General features: G+C 35.6%; 1 protein-coding gene across 2 annotated transcripts; it reads right to left on the minus strand.

The window, feature by feature from the left end:
* Window positions 1-892: 892 nt before the first annotated feature.
* On the minus strand, window positions 893-16,435 carry LOC115442616. 2 transcript variants are annotated; one of them, XM_037441611.1, is made up of 9 exons: window positions 16,078-16,428; window positions 14,764-15,790; window positions 12,247-13,038; window positions 10,630-10,790; window positions 10,343-10,480; window positions 9,977-10,223; window positions 9,452-9,765; window positions 7,704-7,886; window positions 893-7,203 (listed from the first exon to the last, which is right to left on the minus strand). In XM_037441611.1, exons 2-9 carry the CDS (start codon window positions 15,620-15,622, stop codon window positions 7,117-7,119), a joined length of 2,781 nt encoding a protein of 926 aa, XP_037297508.1. In that variant the 5' UTR covers window positions 15,623-15,790; window positions 16,078-16,428; the 3' UTR covers window positions 893-7,116. The 2 variants fall into 2 exon arrangements, with proteins under 2 accessions (XP_037297508.1, XP_037297507.1); XM_037441610.1 differs by having other exon boundaries at window positions 12,247-15,790; window positions 16,078-16,435.

The following is a 16,435-nucleotide window of genomic DNA, read 5'->3' on the forward strand; positions in this document are numbered from 1 at the left end:
AAGAGAAATCGCAGGAAGGCTTTTTGATAAGTAGTTATTATCAGCCCTGTATTATATACTGTCCTACTGTTGGTCACGGGCCTCTACTACTGAGAGGGAATAGGCCTTAGTCCACCAGGCTGGCCTAGTGCGGGTTGGTAGAATACACACACCCTCCAAATTCCTATAGAGAATTTCCCAGGTATGCAGGTTGCCCCACGATGTTCTTCTTTACCATTAAAGCAAGTTAGTTCACAAAGAATACACACATAATATTAGAAAAATCAAAGATATGTGCCCTTGGGATTTGAACCTGCGGGAATTCGTCTCGGCATTCCATAGGTAAGTATATAATAGTAAGTACTTATCCCTTTTTATGTAACTACTTGCCTACTTGTAAAAAATTATACTTTCGGAACGAAGTTTCATTCTATCCCGGGAATAACGCTTATACGACACAAAACTATTTTCACACAAAAAATGACGTACAGTACGTTAACATCTGAATTTATAAATTTCAACCCGCAGGGACACATAACAACCTAGATATAAGGGAGAGCGAAAAAGTAACGAAGTTCTCAATTGAAAAGTAAACTCAATAGTCAGTTATTAGTGTCGGGAATCGATTACACATTATAAATATCTAGACACCACTATAGTTAGGTATATTTATATGCACATTGTGGAATATGAACCTGAAGACTGGATTCGCAAGAATTACTTTATATACACGAGACAAAGTAACGTGAAACACTCTTTCCGGAAAAGTTATACAACGGTTACCTTAAGCTGCTTCTCGACTCCCTGCAACCAGGAGCACCATGTTAGCAAATTGCTGTACTTAATACTGTCTTAAAACTAACCTAGACATTATTGATTAGGTCAGCAACAGTGATAAAAATAATAAGACGTGTTGGCTAGTGAAAGATTTTATTCGATAAATTGCCATTTGTTACGATGTCTTACAGTATAAAATGGTTTCAAAACAAATCGATCTATAGTTGTCCAATCAGAACAAAATAAATAAAGTTCTTTCAACTTTAATTACCAGACAGAACCTGTTTTTTACAATTCTACTTACCTAGTTTTAAAATTATTAACTATAGTTGCGTAGTAATATTATAACCTATACAACCTAATGCAATTATACAAAATATCTCCTTACACTGTACTTATTTTTCGTAGAAATATAATATCGTCACATTTTGTTCATTTAAGTATAAATTAGGGCAGATATATTATAAAACCATCAGTTATAAAAAAAATGAAATTGAAGAAATGGCTCCGGAATGTGAGACTATTTTTCTCATTTTAAAGCAATTTGGACCACCAATGATTGTAAGCACGTTATATTCAATGCATACAGCCTGTAACATATTTTGTGATGTTTAACATATTTTTATAGCATCGATTCTCGATACAGAATTCAATATAAATGTAGGTAAGTACTAGTACTTTACGATATAATATAAAGGTACGAACAAATAGGGTATGTGTCATTATTTATGACAATAACATAGGATATCCTAACGAAATTTGGCAAAAAAAAATACAATCAGGAATAAATACGATAAGATACAAGAGAAATGATAGAAAAGAATGTACGAATGAAAAGGTGAAATCACTGGCAGTATGATGCGTATGAATGAAGGAGATAGCCAATGTTACAACTCCACATTACCTCATATTATTCATATAAAAAATGCTACCACATATAACCATTTGGATGCGGTACCCATATTATAATCTTTAGTACTTATTTCCTTAGCCTGAACATTATCAGTTTTACGTAAAGCATTAGTATAAATACTATTAGTGATAATCATGATGCATTTTCTATAACGGTTGTTTTATAGACAAGAATCTCTGATAAAAATCAATTACCATAAACATTACAATAACATAATATTGTAGCCTTACTGCACGTTAATTTGGTGTTTAAATAGTAGAAGGGTTCAACTTATATGAGGGGTACTTTTATTAGAATATACCTCATATTGTGAGCAGCTTTAATTTCCAAATATAATTAGTAACCAATTTTTTAATATGCAAATAAAAGGATGTACTTATTCACTATGTAAAAGTATAGTTTTTTTTTTCATAAACGTACCTCTATACAATATATTATGTTATTAACAGGCAACAAAAACACAATTATAAAACTATGCATGCATACTGCTATTCTTATTACCGGCAAGTTACGTATTTTTTACTAAACGTATCTGCAATGTACATTTTAATGGTCTAATTTTCTTCCCAAAACATCTATATGCCTCCCCTTTTCTTGCAAGCCTATTTATGGTCTTTATTAATTGTTTATCTACTCAGAGAAGTTTAAATATCATAGGACATTTTTTTAAACCGATTATGTCTTCAACAGCGAGATACTGCTTAATACAGTGTTACTGAGTACATAAAAATAATTGTTTTAAATTGTAAATGAAAGAAAGGGAATGAAGGTGGTGATATATATATTTTGTTGATAAATTTATATTGTGTCTAAAGGAAGAAGTAATCACTCCCGAAAACGAAGACAGGTTAGAGTGCTGGTGATAGCTGAGATGATGACACAATTTTTTTTTATCCAATTATTTTAATTTAGTTTTGGAATTATTCGTGGTGCGCCCCTCTTGAAATCGTTGACCTGGCACCTCAGCTAATTATTTGTGGTACATTATGGTTTCTTTTAACACATATGTCTTTGTTTTGTTTAAGTTTTATTTTAAATCTTTTTGCTGTGCAAAAATACAAAACACTTTTACCTATTAATTTTATGGTGATCTGATAATATTATAATTATTTTATCGCCATTTTTAAATGGTACTTATCGTTACCAGAAATAACTGTTCCTAAATTTCGGGAGCGGTTCTTTACACCCTATATTTTATCGAGAAACAATTAATGTCTGGTATGCACGTATAATGCAATTTTAATTCCACATAATTGATTTATGTTTTGCGTATAGTTTAACAGTGAAATTCATTGTCTTAATCAAAATGCCACATCGACTAATGTGACCATGAGCTCATAAGTGTCGCGCAGAGGCCTTATTCCCTATGTCACACGTTATTTTGACAATGCGTAAAAAGAGCCTAACGCAGCGCATCGCGTTTATGAAAATAGAAATCGGCATACAGAATACCATATCATGTTAATTTCACAAACATAACATAACCTAACCATGTTACGAGTTTACACTGAATAGAATGAGGCCCCTGATGTGACATCCATTGCAAAATAAACCATGTTTAATCATTATTGAAAAAAAAAAAAAAATACTTATCGTGCTTCACGTGACAAAATATATATATTATGCTACAGTCAATGTAATGAAATGAAAACTATTCATAATTTTTAATTTACCAGGGATTTTTAATTTATTAATGAAATTATCAAAGCTTGCAATTATTATTTATTAAATTTAATAGTAATTATTATTACTAAGAGCTTTAAATACTGTGACTGTAACATATTACCAACATAAAGCAACTATTGTGATACAATCATACAAGCCTTAATTCAAGAATATTGAATAGTTTAAGGAAATATTATTTTTTTCTATTCAAATAAAAGCAAATAAACATGCTACAAATTTGCGTATTCATTCTAAACAAAAAGTCATAAGTACTTTTTCATAATTATTTAGGTATGCATAACGCATTAGACAACAGCCTGAATGGAATCAATTTTCAAAATAAATACACAATACTTTTATTCATTGTTTTATGTACATAAGGGATGTTAACTGGTGTATTATCTTTACTTTTGATTATAAACTACAATCCTGTAAAAATGAAGAAAAAAAGCAAATATGGGCAATGACAGAAAGAAAAAGAAATCCCATTTTTTTCTGTTAGAGGAAAACATGACCTACCAGTGACGTCACGATTTATAAAAGTTTACAGTTTATGTGGGAAGAAAGATTTTTCTATATATTTTGTTTATATTTTGCTTACGTGCCTGTCATGAAAGCGAAATTAGATTAAGTAAATTTCATATCAGTCAACATCCCTTTGTGTTTTCTGTAAAGGCGCAAGTAACCTTATTCTAGGAGTGTATGAGATTTTTAATTGTTTTTTTTTTACCATTCCTTAAGAGTGTTAGAGGTACTTATACGGGCGAAATCCCTCAGTTTAGTATTGGTATTAGGCTAATTATTATCATAATGTAAAATATTTAAAAGTGGAGTTTCTTAACAAATATTTATTGACTAATATGAACAACCGTTGTATTGAAAATAATAGGGAGAAAAAGAACTGGGCAATAATTTTAGGCCTGCAATATTAATAACTTAATTTTTATATGAATAAAAATAAACACAACTTAAAATAATTGCAAATAACAACAAAATACCCGTGAATTTGTAAATGGTTTAATCGCTTTTGTAACATTTGTGTCCTTTTCCAATCACTGGGTTTTCTTATAAGTCTGAACAGTTATATATTATCAATACAAAATTATTAATACACAGCCTTGTCAATAGGTTAACATTAAAATTGATCGATATTACAGTTGAATCGTTCAATATAACACATTATAGTTAGAGGCAAGTTTTTTCCGGGTATGGTTTCAGTTGGAAACGAATCGCTTTCTTGTACAACTGAATAACGCGACGAGGTCGATTGCTTCATGATGGTATATACCTCCTATTAAAATACTGCTTGGTATGTACTACACTGCACTCGCCACTACAAGACACTTGAATAAAATTTTATGTTGAGTAATTTAATTTATATATTGTTTTCATTAGTTATCTCTTTAATCAAATTCATTACAATATCATAAGTGATCATTGAAAAGACAGTATATTTATTCCAAAATAAAAATTGCTCACCAAGATCTTACATTTTAGCAATAAACGCTGTATTGGTGTATTAAAATTATTTTGTATTAGTGTAAAAGTTAAAATTACAGAGGTTCAATTGAAGTGGAGCGACTGCATTTGTCCGACGCTGTCGCTAAATAGATTTTACACTAAGAGCGCTATACAACGTTTATTAGCCCGATTGTCGAACAAAGTATGTACCACAGGTTTTATAGTTAACTAAAATACTTTTGATATAAACTCAGCAGTGTTTGTAATGACGCATTAGGATATACAAAGTATAGGCCGATTATCTAAAGCTGGCGCGTACACCACACTTGCAAATTGCATGTGTAGTGTCTGTGAATAAACTTACACTAGTCGTCGTGAAAACGCAATGCATAAAAATATAAAATGATGTTTTATTTGGATCTATGTATCCGTCTCTTCAATTATATTATGAAACTTTTTCGGTGTAAGATTGTATTGGTGTGAGTAGTGAACATGCCCGCTTCAGTTAATTAACCTGTACACAATGGCCCATTTACATATTTTACTAAAAGAGAATTCCATGGTCATGTGAGGACAAATTCAACTACTTAAAAGGCTTCAGTATGCGTGTATGTATTTTGTTCTAATTAGCAGCACTTTTGTTCGCTTTTATTAGTAGAATGTACTAATATATCATGATAATGAAATTAAAATGTTCAGTAATATTAATAAAAGTTAAAATAATTTTGATCCTTAAAGTCGACTGGATACATATCTATTACTTATCTAGATACTACCTCATTTGTTGTACGTAATATTCTCTTTTGTTTTTTAAGTACTAAAAGATCCTCCCTCTAAGTATCAAAATTCAAAACACATAACATTTAAATTGTTTAATAAGATTATTGTTCTTGTATCGAATGTTTATACTGTGTGTTGTAGAAATGAAGTATCAATAACTTGTAGCTTATTGTTAAGGTTATAAAAAGAAAGTAGAATTGAAACTTTTAATAATTAATGAATAATAACCATAAACTTAATACACATATATTATAATCAAAGATGTTGGCATTTTGTATGGGCGCTGGTTCGTTATTTCAAAAAAATTCTAACCAACCTCAAACTTATTGGACCATAAAGTGGCAAAAATATGAAGCTTGGAATCGTTAAATTATTAATTTTAGACCCCTCAATTTATAAGACAAATAAGATGAAATGTTGTGGCGGAGCAAATCATAAAAATAGCTTCATTGATTTGTTAAAAGAAGTGGAATAGGTAACTATCAAAAATGTGATGTTTTTGATATAAGTAGCTGTCGGTTATTGTCTTTCGCCTTATAGGAAGTATCATGTAAAAAAAAATCTTATAAAAAGACATTTATGTTATTCTCAGAGACATAAATTAGATTTTTGACAACTTTACACTTTTCGATGGTGCGTTCCAATGTAGCAACATTCAACTGTGTTTTATTTAAGTAAAATAAAACTACAAAAATCTCAAAATAGAAGGCATTTAAAATTAAAGTATTTATAGGCTCGTTTTTAAGAGTTTCATCCAAATATATATTAATTATCTTGGTTAGAATTGTTTCCGAATAAAAAACCGTTTTTAGACGTGTATTTTGTATTAAGAGAAGAAATGAACTTAACGAAAAACTATTAGGCTTACGTTTGATATTTGATAAGTAAACAATTGATCTGTAATTAAGCTTATAATTGATACTTCCGTCCAAAACTACCCCGTAGATGAAAACTAAAAGTTTCTGAAATAGGCGATATAAAACGAAGCGTAAAATAATGTAAATGAGCCACCATGCATCTTTTTGTTGTCTGTCAATATTAAGTCCCGTCATGTTGATGTTTATATTAACACTTAAGCCCAGTTGGCGTACTTATAGTAACCTAAAAAAGTAATCATGCTATATCGCAACATTTCGAAGCTGCAACATCCTGGCCCAGTGCTGATTCAATTAATCTATGTAAGCAAAGATTATACGAGGACAGGTCGTAAAGCAACCGCCTGTAATAGACAAATCGTCCAAAGGATGGCACCGGAACATATAAAATAAATACTAAGTAACAGCCAAATAGAACTTTTGAGATATTCACACTTCCCAAACTAAACAAAAACATAGCTATGCACATTTAACCTATAAAGAAAGATCCTGCCCCAGATTTAAAGAAACTCAATAAATGCTAAAAATTATGTCGTAAAACAAAGGAATTACACATGTAGAGCACGTATGTCACAGGTATAAAATGAAACGTTCAATCGTCCTTACAAAATATGATCTAGTCTGCGGGTCGGCGCACGTGTCCGGCGGCTGTACGTGAGGTTACTGTTATATCATCTGGCGCGACATGGCGTGCCGCATCTTGCGCTCCCACGACTCCGCCTCCGCCCACGAGTGCCGCACGTTGCGGAACAACTGCAACACAAGGCTTCCGTGTTTAAATCACATTATTTGCGTTCATATCAACTAGTTTTATTTTACGTTAGACACGAATATATTTTGTTCTGCCCGAATAATATGGAATATTATCCACGTGACAATCAAAACAACGAATGTAAAAAAAATAAAAAAAATATACATCGTAGGGTAAGATATTACTCCATTTCAAATCGACTTATGACGTAACGTCACCGTCACTGCGGTGCAGTCGTGCAAGTGTGATAGCAAGATATTTCTATTACGCTCATTTATGTTTATACATAACAGAGGGACAACAATTAACACTTAATTGGGAGGCGTCATCATAAGATTTTTGTTACTACTTGTGTAATTACAGGTTGGTGAAACATAAAGCAGACGATAACAATTATAATTGCTTATTATGGCTTCGACATGTCATGACGTGGCAATGTCGCAGGGTGAGATATATGGGCATTTGTAAATTCGTAAATAGTAAAGAATAATTATAAATATACCTGGGATAACCACACTTCGTCCGCCAACAATTCGTTGAGAATCACAGTTGTATCTTTACTGGGGTTCTGCATACGCTTGTCGTCGACACGTTTACTGCATTCTATGTACATGAGATACTTCTGATGTGATATTCTTGAATATAACTGCGCGCGGCCACAACACGTTGCACAAACGAGGAATTCCTGTAAATTTGACATAAGGTCTTATCAAATAGGTACGTTCGTAGAACAGACAGAACGTAAAACGATCGTGTAATATCTCCTTGTCAATGTTAGTGTTTGATGGCTACTTAGAAACTTGGAGAAAAAAAGAACACCGGATTTATACTTAGTCTGGCCATAAATACTGTTACACTTAATTATAAAAAAATATTACATTTGAATTTCGAATCTGTCATTTTTATACGATTGTTCATTGTGTTTTCTCATTTTGGCGCCAATACATTGTAAAATATTTTGCGATATTAAAATGGTGTGGGGTGATAAAGAGAACCGAATCGCTGTGATAGCATTACACAAAGTAGGTATGGAGCCAAATGCAATTTTTAAAACTCTCCATACACTTGGTATTAGTAAAATGTTTGTGTACCGGGCTATTAATAGGTACAATGAGACCTCCTCTGTTTGTGACAGAAAAGATCTGGCCGTCCACGTAGTGTTCGTACGAAAAAGGTGGTCAAAGCAGTAAGGGAAAGAATTCGAAGAAATCCTGTCCGAAAGCAAAAGATTTTATCTCGGGAAATGAAGATAGCACCTAGAACCATGTCGCGTATTTTAAAAGATGACTTAGGACTTGCAGCCTATAAGAGACGCACTGGCCATTTCTTAACTGATAATTTAAAGAAGAATAGGGTGGTAAAATCGAAACAACTACTGAAGCGGTACGCAAAGGGAGGTCACAGAAAAATTTTGTTTACGGATGAGAAAATTTTTACAATTGAGCAACATTTTAACAAACAAAATGACCGTATTTATGCTCAAAGCTCTAAGGAAGCTTCCCAATTAGTCGACAGAGTGCAACGTGGACATTATCCGACTTCAGTGATGGTTTGGTGGGGTGTTAGCTATGAAGGAGTGACTGAGCCATATTTTTGTGAAAAAGGTATCAAAACATCGGCACAAGTGTATCAAGATACCATTCTTGAGAAGGTAGTTAAGCCCCTTAACATCACCATGTTCAATAACCAAGTATGGTCCTTCCAGCAAGACTCGGCGCCGGGTCATAAAGCTCGGTCCACGCAGTCTTGGTTGGAATCGAACGTTTCGGACTTCATCAGAGCTGAAGACTGGCCGTCGTCTAGTCCCGATCTTAATCCGCTGGATTATGATTTGTGGTCAGTTTTAGAGAGTACAGCTTGCTCTAAACGCCATGATAATTTGGAGTCCCTAAAACAATCTATACGATTGGCAGTGAAGAATTTTCCCATGGAAAGAGTGCGTGCTTCTATTGATAACTGGCCTCATCGTTTAAAGGACTGTATTGCAGCCAATGGAGACCACTTCGAATAAGCTTTTTATATTTTTAATTGTTTTATATTTATGTATTAAACTGACACACTGTAAAAGTAATAAATGTTATTTGCAGTTAACAATTTTCTTTTTTCTTTATTACAATATTTATGGCAAGACTAGGTATAGCTAGTAATGTTTCGTTTGTAGATTTGGAGTCGATTATTATTATTATTATGATCATTATCATTGTTTAACGTGCAGGTTTTCAGAATCGGTGAGCAGTTTTTAAGTAGTACCTTTTCATAGGCGAGTCTCGCGTCGGGCTGCACGGGCTCCAGCGTGGCGGGGTTGTAGGGCTGGCCGAACAGCAGCATGCGCGCCACCGCGGGCCGCGCGCAGGCGCGGCAGGCGCCCGAGCCCGCCGCCACGCTCAGCGTGGGCCACGTCGCCACGGCCGCGTCCAGTGCGCGCGCGCCGCCGCCCGCCCCCGCCGCGCCCGCGCCGCCCGCCCCGCTCGCCCCGCCCGCCCCGCCCGCGCTGCACGACACGCGCGCCCGCATCGTCTCCGTCACCTCGTCCACCGTCTTCACGTTCGACAAGAAGTATTCGTCTGGAATATACGACAACGATTTATTTACGAACATTCTGTACTTATATTGATATACTCTGACAGACATTTGTAATGTCGACATTGAAGCGCCACTAAAGATTAACCATAAAAATATTTTAGTAATCTGTATAAATTAAATACGTTCCGATGGGAACAATTTTAGGATTAAAAATGTTTAAGAGAAGATATTATGTATTATAAATAAATATACCTTGTTCCTGAAATATTTCCGTAAGGAAATTGGGGTCGAGCGCGTGAGAGATCAAAGTCTGGATGTAAACCTCAAAGTTTTCCTGATACATTTGAGTCTCGAGCATTCTCTTTTCTATAAAGTTACAATCGTCAAATGGCAATTCACTTCTGACCAATTCGACTATTGTTTCCAGATGAGTTTGTGATCGAACTTTTACCGGAACTTGTGTGTATAATTTTTTATTTTCAGGATTCCAAACGGTGTACTGTTGAAAGAAAATATTAATTTTAATAAAATTATTTTAGGCTCCGGAATAGAATTTTAGTCTTTTATGTGTATTTTTTTATATAAAGTTAACGACCATAGTGTAATAATTCTACTTACTGTAGATATATTTCTATACAAAACTTTTCCATTCTCTTCGAATGGTTCATGTTTTTGAAGCAAGGTCTTCCCGTCTACTCTCCAAATAGCTGGCCACATTTCGTTTAAATCAGTTTTTAGCGCTACAAACTCTCCAGACTGTAATTACAATTGAAGAACTTATAGTTATTCCATCAAATTATATCTTAAAAAATATAAATATAGAAAATGAACATAACAATTATTCACGAGCAAAGTAGATTCAAATTAGATATGATTAGATTATCTAAATAATTTAACAAGTTTACCTGATAAGGCATTTCTTCGATCGGTCTAGAGGTTTCCATTTGCGTTGTAGAAGTGATTTGTTGATGCGATTTATTGATGTGATGTAATTTTCTGTTCGCGTTATTGTCGTTGTCCGTCGTCCCATAGATCCCATAGCCCAAATTAGTCCCATGACCAGACACTAAAAGAAATCAACCTTTTGTCTAATCTACAACTTAGCAACAGCGACAGAAGCTATTATTCGACTCAATATTCCGAGCTAATTACTGGTTTAGAAAAATATTTATTACTACAATACAAATATATATACTTGAGGTATGCCTTAGAATGATTTAAAATATTTAAACTTTAACTTTTGCAAAATGTTGGCATTGAACACTAAACGATATTAACTACTTACAAGTCAGGAATCGCCAGGGTCATGAAAGTATTATCGGCATTATCGTTTGGCTTGATATGGTAATAACAACAATTATCGCCTATGCGAATTGCATTGTTTAAAGATCTAATGACGTTCGTGCAATGTTTAGCTAATTATTTTACACATGAATTAATCCAAACTAAACGGTTTAATTGAGTTTTATTATTTTCGATTTATATTTTAAGTTATATGTATATCTTCGGCCAAACAAAACAAAAAAAAACCCGATGCGAACTCTTAGGATTGCACAAACCCTGTAGTTGAGTTATACGACACAAACAGAAACAGGCAGGAAGGATGAAGGAAAAGGATAGCCAAGTGACGAATAATCATCACAGTGATAACATGTACATAAAATAACATAACTTAAATCCATATCATTGACAAGATTCACTGTAGTAATACTAAATTTTGACAAAATGTACATGTTATCCCTATTTGGCGAAGTGCGGGGTGCTACCAGGAATAATTACAAATTATAAAATTATTTAACACATTATCAGTAATATAGTCGTGTTTATTTTATGTCTTCTCCTATGATACAAAATTATTTACATAAAATATTGAGAATTGTGCATAAACAAATAACAATTAAATAGAAATACAAAAACTTATGTTCAGGACATGGCCTTCTAATACATTATTTCGCACTTACTTATAGCTGTCACTGTATTATGCAATTTATTCCTCCTTACAATATAAAATCACTTTCTGCTAAAGAATAGGCATACACTATTGTAAGTACCGACTAAACGCAAATACTGTAAAATACAATACACTATTTATATGTACAATGACACCCACTGGTATGTATTCCATAAAAAAATATACCACAATTTTGGAATTATTTATGGTAGCACCCCTTCAATAGCGAGTATGACAAGAGTCACAAATATTACAATTTACAATAAAATGGCACTAATAATGTGTCATCAACAACATAATTAGTGAAATCTTGTTACAGGCTAACCTAAAATATTGACGTCTACTACGATAGGTACATCACATTTTTCTTCACAAAAAAATAATTATTTACAAATTATAACCATAGATTTGTTTTTAATAAAAATTTACATTATCACAGTTAAAATGTAACAAGTTTTCACAGTATCCTGCCAAAGTGGCAATTAGCTTGCTCCTGTCATACAAGCTTCAGGGCTAGCTCTTCACCATCGCGCTCTACTTCTTAAGTGGAAATCTAATAAATTGAACGCACCTTCATCAGGCTGGTGTTGGTAATAGTATTGTTGCTGTGGCGCTGCCTGCAGCGAAGCCACGGGCGGCGGCGCAGGAGGTCGTGGCTTCTTAGGCGCGGCCGGCTGAGGCGCCACTACGGCTGAGGGTGTCGGCTTGTTCATTGTCGTCCGACCCTTTTTCCCTTTGTCGTTTAGAGGCGTACTAGGCACGTTTAGCACGGGCTTGTGTAACCGTCGCGCTTCCTCTTCCGCATCGTACGCGGCCTCTTCGCTGCCGTCGTATTTACGTTTTCTGTCCTTATTTAAATTATAATAACGTGGATCGTCCAACTCTACGCCTTTCCCTTGGGAAGTGAGAAGGTTTGACGATCCGCCGTGTAACTGGTTAGCACCCAACAGGCCTGTCGTGCTCATGCTTGCTGAAGAGCTCATGACTGGATTACCCATTGACATTCCTGCGTTTATAACATTGGTTGGCGCCATTGCACCGTTAGCACTTTGGTGTGTCGGATTTGTGTCACACTGGCTTTTATTATGGTCGTTTGGGGTGTAAGGCTTATTATTTGTATTGCTATTAGTATTTGTTCTAGACCACGTGGATTTCCTGGCGCCTCTGCCGGCCGGAGGAGGAGACGTATCGCGCTCTCCTTGTAAAAACTTTAAATACGAAGCCATGAAACCTGAGCCGGGGCCCGTGACCGGGACATTGAATTTTTTATCCATAACTTTTGAAGTAGCGTCTTGTGAAGTGCTGTTTATGTTCTGCTGCTGTGAAGAGGGTGCTACCGACGATGCAGTATTTGCTCGTTGTTCTGCAAGGAAACCAAGTTCTTCCTCTATATTAGGCACTACCACCTTAGGCTGTTCCTCTTCACGTGTTTCAGGTGTCGAAAAAGATGATGAGGAAGCCGAAGGTGGAGTCTCGCTAAATGAGGACAACGGTGTTAACTCCACAGAGGATTGAAATTCAGGATGAGGGCCTAGGTGAAAGGGCGGGAAATACGTTAAGGCGTGTCCATGCGGCATAGCTAGTGCTTGATGCTGATTAGCGAAATTTGTAGCGTGTAAAGGGGCTTGGGAACCGAAAGCAGATGTGCCAGGAAACATTTTAGGAGGAGGGGGTGGAAGATTCCACCTTTCAAAATCAAAATAACTGCCATTTTGTTGCTGATTACTAGTAGAACTATGGGCGGGGGGAGGAATTCTGTTTGCTAAGTAATCTGCCATAACAGCAGTTGATAATTCATTCATATTTGTGTGAGAAAGTGGTTTCTCTGTACTTTTTCTTCTTGTGGCTGTTTTTGTGGTTACTGTAGGTGTTGTTGGTGTTTGGCCTTTGGTTGCCTTTACATCTTGTAACTGACAACTTTGTTGAAGATTTTGTAAATTCTTCACTATGCTCATGGGATCACCTCTACAACTAGAGAGATCTTGTAAAGCTACATTATTACCATCAAAATAATTATGGTGTTTATCTGTTGCTAAACTTCTATTGGGGGTCGGATTTTGTGGTTGAGTGGAGGGTTCATCATTATGAGTATTACTTTCTGACAAGCCATTATTATTATAACTAGTATTATTAGTGCTAGAATATTTTCTTGTTGATTGACGCTCATTCTCCCAACACGTTGCGCCAGATGATTGACTCTGATTACGCTCATATCTATTCTCTGTGTATGTTTTATTTTGTTCTAGACCTAGAGCCCTAGTTATAACAGAAGGATATGCTACTTGACTATTTTGGGATGGTGGTCTCGTAACAGAAGCATCTAATGGAGAACGTGGCGGTACACTGTTAAGCTTATTATAATGATCATTATGTTGTTGGGGAGAATTCATTGAATTCATTGGACTATGATACATGGGATATGCAGGACTTGATCCATGACCTAGTGGTGATGTTTGCGGGGCTTGTGATGGACTTTGCCTCCTTGCAACAACTACACCACAATCAGGACCATTTTGTGAACTACTACTTGAGTATCCCGTATCAGTACTAGAACTACTTTTTGCACGGACATGATAATCTGACTCAACATTATTTCCACTTTGATAATGTCTAAAACTAGAGCCCTGAGAAGTAGTGTATTGGGAACTCCCAATTCTGTTGGGTTTAGTGGAAGTTCCGCTGTTCCCACTATAGTTTAGTCTTCCTGGAGCATCCATTATAGAATAACTAATAGGAGATGATTGAGGTTGCAACTTATCATTCGAATCACAACCCTTTCTCTGTTCACTGTTTAACTCTGGATAAATTTTACTTTGGGCTTTAGTTTGAACTTGTGGAGGTTTAGATGTAGGAGATACAAAGTTGCTACTACTACTATTAGATACTTGTCTAGAAGACTTTTCACTGGTTGTATTTTTGGGAGACTGGGCATTATATATAGAAGTGGAAGGCCTAGTTGTACCAGATGTGACCACAGTCCGGTAATCTTTACTAGGAGGGGTTGGAGAGGATGTGACTGGTGGAGTTGACACTATACACGATTGTTGTGAATGAGCAGTTGAACTTGCAGAACTTGAATAAGACTTACTTCCAGCATAATCCTGCTGTGATGACAGTTGACCACTCTTTGCACTGCTTGTACTATAAGAATTATCAGTCTGATTTCCAAAGGATGAAGGAGATTGAAAAAATGTTGATGATGATGTTGACGTAGCAGGTTGTTTTGATGCAGTGGCTGGTGAACCTGACCTATTTGTTTGTTTACCCGAACTAGAAATCTGCGAGTTGAGATGATTATTAAGAGTTTGTGCTGCAGCAAAATGAGCATTAAAGTTTTCATATGTTGCTGATGACTTTGTTGTAGCAGGGCTTGGTGACGAGGGCACAACACTTTCATGTGGTAATATTCCAAATGGGCTTGGGAGTTGATTATTCCCCTGCCAACTTAATCCAGCAGTGCCACCTGGGGTTGACGATTGATCAAAAAATGATGCTCCTTGTGCTGCAAGTGTTTGGTGAGAATAATTCTCTCTTAAGGTAGATAATTCAGATTCCACTGAAGACTGTTTAGAAGCTACAGCTGCTTGAGCTTGAGCTATAACTTGTCGATGTTGTGCTTGTAACGAAGAGCTATAATGTGCAGGCTTCGGATTGGCATGATGAAATAATGGAGAAAACACTGCATCATAACCAACAGCTGGTGGAGAAAGAAATCCTCCTGGGTTAAATGGTGAGGCAGTTGATGAGCCAAGCTGTCCCGCTAGTGACGCTGTGGTATGAGCCGCTTGAAGCAGTAATTGACTTGTAGTTGACGGTACTGTCTGGCCGCCTAGTCCTGAGCCACTGCTTGCTAGGTGGTGATGAAAGTCGCCACTTGCAGCACCAGCCTGAACCCCCGCTAGCCGATTGTATGATGCATATGCTGACCATGGTCCTACTGGATCCATTACCACCTCCGTGATGTGTTAGGTTCAATGTATGTAATTTGTCAATAGAAGTCCACACTTTCATCCATAGTTTGCAATACACCATAAATTGTATTGTTTACTACCATTTAACTCAAGCACTGGAACTCATGTTCAACTAGTAACTCTTTACACAAGGAGAAAACTTCCCTGAAAAGAAATAAAAAGAACATTACCACCAAAACAAACGCTATTTTAACAGATTGTCTAATAAGAGCATTATTTAATCTAAAACTACTTCATTGTACGAAATATCTCTTTAGTTACGCTTCAAATTAGTAAACAAATCTTCAGTTAATAAAAAAACTCATTGTAGTTGTTGAAATAAAAATTATCCGCGGCATCGCCATCGAAGCGTCAATGAATGACGAACAATACAAGATCTTATATATAACAAACGGGCATATTTAAATGTGTTATCCTGAAAACAAACATACCATCGTCTTCGTTTTCTACGATCATTTATAAATGTGGTTTCAAAGGACGCTCACACGACAGATAACATCATAAATATGGCCTCGACTCCTCGAGTGCTCGTTGCGACGGGTTTTGTCTATTGTGAAATAAAAAGCCACTCAAATTTAGCGACGCACACAATAATCCACTTCTTGTTTTATTTACACGTGCGAGGACTAATCTTCCATTCCTTTGCTTAGTACGTAGAATGTTTCAAACAACGAATTACTTTATTTACAAGTTAAAATACGACAACGTTTCGCCTTTCACATTAATCGCCGCCATCTTACTTGTCGAATATCTGTCGGTCGAACGAACGAACGACCGCACACACAACAA

The sequence above is a fragment of the Manduca sexta genome, chromosome 22, assembly GCF_014839805.1.
Source record: "Manduca sexta isolate Smith_Timp_Sample1 chromosome 22, JHU_Msex_v1.0, whole genome shotgun sequence".
In the NCBI taxonomy this organism is placed as follows: Eukaryota; Metazoa; Arthropoda; class Insecta; order Lepidoptera; family Sphingidae; genus Manduca; species Manduca sexta.